Source organism: Pterocles gutturalis, unplaced genomic scaffold (genome assembly GCF_000699245.1).
Source record: "Pterocles gutturalis isolate BGI_N339 unplaced genomic scaffold, ASM69924v1 scaffold51133, whole genome shotgun sequence".
In the NCBI taxonomy this organism is placed as follows: domain Eukaryota; kingdom Metazoa; phylum Chordata; class Aves; order Pterocliformes; family Pteroclidae; genus Pterocles; species Pterocles gutturalis.
Window position 1 is genome coordinate 1 of NW_010122631.1, and position 8751 is coordinate 8751.

Genomic DNA, 8751 nt, shown 5'->3' on the forward strand with positions numbered 1-8751 from the left:
TAAGAGCCTGAGCATCCAAGAGACTGAGATGACCCTGAGACAGATGACCCAGAGCAAGAGAGAGAACTTCCAGACAGAGCCTTATCTATATACTGGGCATGACGTGCATGATATGGAATATACCATACCATTGGCCAATTTGGGTCTCAGTCCTAAACTTAAGGTTGAATCCTAGACCAGTAATTGGGGCTGTGCTCCCTCCCAGCTTCTCCTGCCCCTGCAGACACTGGCACAGCAGAGAAGCTGAAAAGTCCTTGACTGTCCTGGCAGCAACTATAAACATCAGTATGTGATCAGCCGCCTTCTCAGCACAAATCCAAAACACAGCCTCACACTAGCTACTATGAAGAAAGTAAACTCTGTCTCAGCTGAAACAAGGACACAGGGAAACTAATATGTATATGCAAGCCAGTGCAAAAGTGGAAATAGCATTGCTAGAATATTTCATTCAAGCCAACAACCAGAAATATGGCATAACACTCTGACGTTCTTGCCACTCACAGCTTTACTACCTCAATTCACAGAGAATATAATGAAACAATAGAGGCTGCAGCTACTTGAGCCTCAAAGAATGTAACTTCATTTATTCACTTCAATGACATTTTTACTAGACTACAGCTTCACGTAGATTAGTCAGACTCATCAAAACCACATATTAGCTGAGGTGAAGTTGTGATGATTGCAGCTGTCCGACAGTGTCAATCTGAACTTTAGATGAATATAGTTTGCTAGCTCTAAATGACAGACATAATATAGATCTCGTACATTGCCAAAGCAATAAATAATTAGTGAGCAGAACTGAGTGAAATAGCAGGTTGAGCACACCCCCAAATTTTGAATCTTGATGCAGAAGTCTGTGATCAGAATGATCCATCTTTCTGCCTCAAATGACAAAACAGCTTTCTCACAACCTAACACATCACACCATCTGGCACAAACAGAGGAAGCTAAGAACTTCTGGGAGAGAAGCACAAAAGCAAATTTAGGTTTTTTGGAATCATCCAAGATATCAACAAAAATCCTTCAGAAACAGCCATCTGACAGCAGCCATCTGACAGCATATGTGGCTCAGTGAACCTGCCTCCTGTAGACATGCTTGTATAGCTAATAATCTCAATAAAATGTGGTTGAATTGAATTGAATGGAATTGTTTGGGTATGGGATGGGTGTTGTCAGAGTTAAGGCAGCGTGTGTGAAAAGTCAATTGTCTACCAAACTGGCTGAGTTTCAGAACATTATCGCATGTCTCTTAAAAGGAATTTTAGAAGTTCAGAATACATCTCCTCAAAAAAGCTCAGCAGGCTCTTTTTGGCAGTTATTTATAAGAAGAGTGACTAACAAACACCAAGTTAAGCTGTACTTTGAACAATATCAGCACACATCTTCCATGTGCACTGGGACAGGAGTGGTCTGATCACACCATCAGCCCCAAGGGGGATGTGGAGCTGTGCCAGCAGAGGCACTACTTGGACATACTGTGCTGAGTGGTTAGACTGAGATGACTGTAGTGTGAACACACTCAGAGTCTTCAGTCTGGATGACATTAGTCTGTTTCACTGATATTAGCACAGATTTATTTTATCATTACATTTTGACAGTGACTTTTAACACAGCCTGTTTTCTAAATGATCCTTAAAAGACGCACCTTTCTTCCTCATCACCTTCACCTAAGGCAATAACATCCAGCAGCATTGATCCATTTGCTGCTAGTTTTCATTAATTTTACCCTCCCTAAGGGTGGTGCAGCTTTGGTGCCAGCTAATTAAAACCTATTTAGGGCTGCTCAGTGCACTTTATCAGACCAGAATTAGCTCTGCTGCTTTAATGAAGACTACAGTTTTATCTGTTATTACCAATTAAATGTTGTTGTTATATCATATTACATTATATTTCTAGTGCATGGCAAAGATATAGATGGCTTTAGAACCACTTACCTGGATTGAGTTCACACAAAGATGCCACATTTAGTCACTACCTAATGTTTCTTTAAATCCTTTCACTTGACTCAATACATATAATATACCAAAACATTAGCCAAGCACTGGCAGAAGCTGCCAGCTTTATGGTCCCTCTAGGGAAGTACCAAGTAAAATGTATTAATGAAAAATTGTGAATGTCTCTTAATGAATATTATTTATGTACAACAATTATTCAAAGTGGATGAGCATTCAACGCCTTGAACTCAAATGCTTCACTAATGAAGACCCTCAGAAAGAACATATGTCCCCCAGATTCATAACACCACCTGCAAGGTTAATTCTCCAGCATGGATAGCCCATATCAGAGGGTATTTTGTATTGTTGTAGCATTAAAAAATGTTTCATTGTGAAATAAACAAACTTTTTTGTTGGATGTTATTTAGAGGCAAATCTTGTTTCTTCCATGGTAAATCATTTTTCAACACCAAAGCTGTGGGTTTTGAACCTGCACTCAGTGAAGTCAGGGATGGAGCTCCCACACCGGTGATGCAGGACCAGAGCTCTTCTGTGCTAGAGAAATGACTGCAGCACGTACTTGTTAGCTGCTTCTTGTAACATCCTTTAAAACTTGAGCACCACTAGGATAAAACTACTGAAAAGTCCCAGTAATTACCTAAAAGGATGGTACATCAAAGAGTAGAAATAGAAGCTCATTAAAGGCTTGACAGACTAGAAATCTGTTGCAATCTTACTATGCATTAGTAACATATATGGTATGTAAAGACAGTATTTTAGGATTAAACTTAAATAGATGTGGTTACAATCCACTCATTACATTTTAAAATATGAGTTGAACTTGGTTTCCTTCCAGAATTTTTGCTGGGAACATGTTGAAACAGACCTCTGTTCAATCTAATATTGCAAGCAAGGGTTGATGTTTCTCTGAGGAACTGAAGGAATATTTGGCTGAGAAACCTGAGTCTGTCTCAGCATCATAATAGTCTGGCACAACACACAAAACTATTTTCATCACCTACAAATCTCTTGTGCTCTCCCTTTACTGCTTCCACAAATGCCACATACCTCTAACAGCCTCATGGCCCTCCGCAGAAACAGCAGATGGGTCCTGTGAATTGGAGATTTTACAGAAAATGAAACAGTTTCCAAACTGAGGTCTCTTGATGAGCAGGGAACTGCAGGATGTTTTCTTGTGATACAGAAGGTGTTGGCTGGTGACACGTCGCTTGTTCCCCTTGCTTATGGCTGACAAGTGCACTAAATGATGTTTAAAACACCACTTAGGATTTGATGTGGAAAAGTAGGACTAAAAATGAAAGTTGCAGTAGTTACAAGGATGTTATCCGATTGACATGGTGAGAAGCGTTGGGGTTTTTTCACAGTGTTAAAGGGAGGCACATGTAAGCGCAATGTGATGTGGGTCATGAGGCAGGCTCTTTACAATTTACCCCTGTTTGTAATGTGAAGCTTTTCGTTGTTGTAATGGACTAAGGAGAAAGAAATTTGTGCCACTTTGACATTAGGCTGCTTAAGAACTTTGTTCATAAGCATGGAAGTAGAGAAGTTCAATCTGCCATTGAAGAAGCACTTGTGTTGTGTTAATTGTGTAATAAGAAAACCTTGAGAAGTGTCCATTTGTTGAAGAGGAATGGATCAGGCTGGAGATGAGGATACGCTGACATTAGATGGTGATATTTTTTGATAGGATATTTTAAGGTCTGACCTCAGAATAAGGATTTTGATAAAGTATTGTGAAGTCACTGTGACCTGACTGATTATTGACATGGAAGAGTCATAAATATAAACAAATTCATGTTTAGAAATGCAGTAATGTACCCATGATCATATTTAGCTCCATTAATATGTACACCGGATGACCTGGATTATCAGAGGGCATTTTTGAAGAACGGATCTTGAGTATTTTCTCTATTAGCCTCTGTTCATCAGCTCATTCAGTTAAACTAAAGAAGCCATGATAACTTTGACACCTTTATGACATAAAGGAGCTCCCTCTGACTCCAGAATCGCAGCAGCAACATGTGCACATGGGGAACAAGTTCTTCCCTATGTTACAATAGTTTTAAAAAAAGGAAAAATCAATTCTAAGTTTTGACATTTCAATAACAAAGTGGATCAAGGAAGTTCGAGAGAACCAGCTCTTCTACTTCAAAAGCTAAGTCAAAAGTTCAGACTAAGTTAAACTGCGAATACCTGTATTTTTACTTTGGTCAGAATAGCTACAGTCCTTCACAACTGCAAATTCATTATATGCAAATTTAAAAATTAATACTAAGGCACAGCAGTGATCTAGAAACTCCTTCCTAGTTAACTCTAGTGAGTATGCATGACAGGTGCTGTTCCATGCCAAAACCAAATGATCTGAGTTTTTTGTAGCTCCATTACGTAATTCTGCAATTTGTGGTCTTAATTCCACAAATCCAATTTCTGCTCTGAACATGCTAGCCAAGCAGTGGTCTTCACACTTTCATCTCCTCACAGGTCCCACTTGAGCAGGATAAACACACATTCTCAGTCACAGAAAACAGAATTTCAGCATAATTCTGGTAAAAACCTAGATCTATTACAGTATCACTGCTAATCCATTTTCACCAAGAAATAGAAATAATACATAACACTGAGATTTGTGTTTGAAGAAAAGCTACAATGAAGCTCAACAGAGAAGAAAATACAATATCCAGAATTATCCTGAGGTTGTGCATTTTGAAATGTTGTTTGTGTAGGATTATCCTCTTCAAATAAAATGTCAATTTAATCAATAGTAAATTGAGCTGAAAACAACATGCAGCTCTGAAAACGTTTCAGGAAGACATCCAATATTTTTGGGACTCAAGCCAACAGAAATGGAAAGAACAGAAGGTAGCGTAGGTGGGGTAAATGGGGCCTAGCTACTGCCTCATCAAGTGCTTATAACAGTCAAAACCATATAACAATCCATTAAAAACATATCCGGGGACCCATTTAGTAGCTGGCATCCAGCATGGACTTCTCATGTATCTTTTTTCAAACATTGCATTGTTCTTCAAATTTAGGACTTACCGGTCTTTTCCAGTCTCCTTCTTAAATACTGCATCACAGTAACTCATGCGCTTTTCTGTTGTCACGTAGATTTTGGCAGTTGGGTAGCTGTCAATGGTTTTCTTCAGCATGTTGTACACAATGCCATTTCCATCCTTCCTCATGTTTCGAAAAGGTCCCCAGATCACGTAAACAGTGTTGTTGGTTTCTCTGAAAAAGTACTCGGGATTCTTGAGTAGGAGAGGCACGCTTGTGTGAGAGACCACTCTTACAGTTGTCCTCTTCCCAACATCCTCCTCATAGCCCTTTGTGGGAGCATTGTTCATCCTCCATATGCAGGAGGACTTGTCTATCTCAGCTCCCACCTTCTGGCCAGCCATCTGTCCCGAGTTTGATACAATGGCACAAAGGTCACAGTCAAGTTGTAGAGGCTAGAAGAAAGAAAACAAAAATATATGGCAAGTCTTTCTCTGTAAAATAGGAAGACTGAAAATTCAGTTAAAAGAAAGACAGGTACAGTCAAACAAATTGATAGCAATGCTTCTCTTTAAAAAATACCCTGACAATCCCCATGTGGTAGAGCTGGTAGAAAACCCTACCACTACAAAGCTCTGAAAACAATCCTTTTTAGTGAAATAGGTGGCAGTTCCAATCTTTTCCTTTGTTCTCCACCTTGCAAAGTCAACTAGAAAAATAATCATTCCTTTTTTTCTTCCAAATGTTATTCTTTCCACTGGAAAACGATGAAAGAAGGAAGCAGCAGAAAACAATGTCTACATCAATGCCTTTTTCTCTTTTAACAAGGTGTTGTCAACAACAGGAAAAACGAACAGAAAAAGTAATGCTGGAAATTTAACTATACACTGGCTGTGTTTATGTGTCTGAATGAATAGTTCTCAAATTTGTGATAGAAGTCAAACATGAGATGGAACTCTAAAATGCAACCTAGTAGCATGAAAATCCTGCAGCTGGAAAGGAGATGTAGACAGAGGAATACATTGTTCTCTCCAGAGAACGTTTATGACCCATGAAAAATGAGAAGCATGTGGACTGGTGACATGTGAACTAGGAACTTAATCCTGGGCAAACTGAAGTCAAAGGCATTATTTCCTGAGCACATTCTAGGGTACTATTTCTCCAGTATGAATTTAACACAGGAACAGTTACTTGTCTAACAGATATATAGGGACCCATCTGATCTATTTGTCAGAGTACAAATAGTAAATGTCTTTTGGTTCTTTCATACCAACAGAATAAAAGGAAATGCCCTGTATTTAAGTTGGATTGTATGAAAAGTTTGGTTAGAAATCAAAACCAAATGATAAATAGATCATCAAAAAAACCTACAGAAGACAGTCCAGGCCACAGATCATCTACAATTTTTTGATTTGGCACAGGCTTGATCTTCTGTCATGTTCCCAATTGGGAGCCAGTGACTTCGGTTTAGTGTCTGTTAGGAATAACTCCCTTCATGTTCTTCAGACATTTAGCCTGATACATGCTAGATGCTTTTCTGATCAGACTTGTGGTTATTTCCCTTCAAAATCACACCTCATTTAGCTGGTGTGGATGAATATCCTGGCTACATTTGACCTCTATAACCTTAGGACACGGTGGCTGACAACACAACAAATTCTTTGATAATGGTGACAAGAGATAAACATCTGAAGAGAGCCAAATTATAACAGCTAAAATAGCTCATCTTTGGGTGACAAATATTGTACTGAACTAAGGTACATCCTTCAAGACTTCTGCAATAAATCTCACAATTTCAAATGTTTAGTTTCTCTATTGCGATTGGTTTGATTTCTGAAAATGTTCAGTTTCTCTATTGCGATTGGTTTGATTTCTCTATGTGAGTCATTCATGACAATGTTCCTTCCTCATTTAATCAGGAGTTAAAGTTGCCTGACTGCATGCAAAAGCATTGTCAATGTTTCCTTTACAGAACACCATGTATTTTTTTATAGCTGTTGTAGTTTTAGAAAGCTGTCCTGTATAGCTCTCTGACAGCTGGGATGAAATCCCAGGAGATGCAGCTCAACACAACAGTCTTTCTGTTTACTGCTTAGTTACAGAAATCCTCTCTAAGATACATTATAAGGACATGGCTGGGTGACCTAAACAAATCCACAAGCATAACTCACATCCTAACATGAAGTGAATTGTTACAATCCCAGCAGATTAATTTATAGCTTTCAGGGTGCACTTTCAAACTAACAACTGCTGAATATGAAACCACTAGATAAAAAAAAGCCAATTTGGTCAGGAATCTGATCGCATTTAAATTGTCTCAACCTCAGTGTTGTTTTTTATTTGGTTTCTTTTCACAGTATTCTTCCTTATCCATTAAAAAAATGGAGCTGCTCTCTTAAATTTTGAATTGTTTGATTTTCTGACCTTAGTTAGAAATGGATTGCACATTCTCTATTCACTGAGTGTGACTGTTCTGCTTGAATAAACTGAGTACACTCACTCCTGCCATTGTGTCCCCCGGTTTTCTAGCTCTTTTGTTGTGATTCATTTATCTTGTTCCAATTTATAAAGCGCTTTCATAATATTGAATGCTTGCATTAGGTCAACATATAATCTGCTCTTCTTGAATAGAGGCAGAGGCTTAACCCCTCCCAGCCCCATCTCAGAATAAATATTTTTTACAATGTAGAGAAACTTTACATGTGCTAATACGCGTATTTCCCAACAGAGATCCCAGAGAGAGTGAGGAGACTGACTGACACCCACGACAGACATTCCACTGACACCAGAATCATCCACTGACTTCAGTATCTTTTTGCATCGTATCTTCCTCAATGTATGAGAAAACACACATCAATATCCTTTCATCGAACCCCCACATGGAGACAGGACAGCAGCTTGCACTGTTGGTTTATAAGTGTCACAGACGAAAGCGGCAGTTTCAGTAATCCACATACAGCAGTGTTCTCATTTTCCTCATTTAACAAGACATTCCTGTTTGTTATTACACCCCAGCTCAGGTACAGCTGTCCCATCACTTTAAGACTCGAATGCTCCTCAAAAGTAGCTCCTCTGCCAGGAGGCTCCCACAGTAGCCATTCAGGCACAGGGATTTGGGTGCCCGGGGTTGGGAAGCACCTGGGTTGTTGTGGCTGCTGCTTCTGCTACTGCAATAGGATGCAGTTGACAGCTCCCTATGATCCTTGAGGAGCTGGAGTGATGTGCTGTTGCCGCCCCCCCCCCATCCCATACTCTGGGGTCCTACATTCATCACACCGTTTTCCCATACACAGATTTTTGGCTGCAAGGTTGGCCACAATAGCCTGAACCCATCTGAGGAATGATCACTTTTCCATTTAACCTGCTGTATTGTTTGCGTTAACAGGAGCAGGAGCAGAGAGACAATTCTTACACATAGAAATGGGAATAGAAAGAGTTGAAAAATGGAGATTTAGAGAAAATGTGCCCTCTTGGTGACCTGTTTTGCACTTAACAGTAATTGTTTACAGTTGTTTCATGTATTTAGACACATATTTCACATCTACACACTACGGGCGCTGAGCTATTATTGCTTCTAGAAAATTATTCATTTTGTCGCTGACCAGAAGGATGTAGAAGTCCTCAGCAGAGCAGCTGGGCATGATTCTGACAAATTGTCCCATCTTTTTCCTGAATGATACATTGTAACTGTTGAGGAGCACTTATATTTTAATCAGTAAAGAAAATGAAATGTCTGACCTTTCCATTTCCTGTGCAAGCTTACAGACAATAGAAAAGATAATTAAAACTGTGAATTGGAACT

General features: G+C 39.3%; 1 protein-coding gene across 1 annotated transcript; it reads right to left on the reverse strand.

The window, feature by feature from the left end:
* Window positions 1-4070: 4070 nt before the first annotated feature.
* Window positions 4071-5400, reverse strand: ST6GALNAC3 (ST6 (alpha-N-acetyl-neuraminyl-2,3-beta-galactosyl-1,3)-N-acetylgalactosaminide alpha-2,6-sialyltransferase 3). Its single transcript, XM_010077559.1, has 2 exons — window positions 4995-5400; window positions 4071-4101 (listed from the first exon to the last, which is right to left on the reverse strand). Exons 1-2 carry the CDS (start codon window positions 5351-5353, stop codon window positions 4071-4073), a joined length of 390 nt encoding a protein of 129 aa, XP_010075861.1. The 5' UTR covers window positions 5354-5400.
* Between the last annotated feature and the right edge of the window lie 3351 nt (window positions 5401-8751).

What these genes read in the sequence shown, in the direction of transcription:
- ST6GALNAC3 (XM_010077559.1), bottom strand. Translation starts at nt 5,353, where the DNA reads ATGGCTGGCCAGAAGGTGGGAGCTGAGATAGACAAGTCCTCCTGCATA. An exon ending in AAGGAGACTGGAAAAGACCG is followed by an intron (nt 4,102 to 4,994) that starts GTAAGTCCTAAA and finishes TAGCTTTTGAAG; the next exon opens with TAGAAGAGCTGGTTCTCTCG.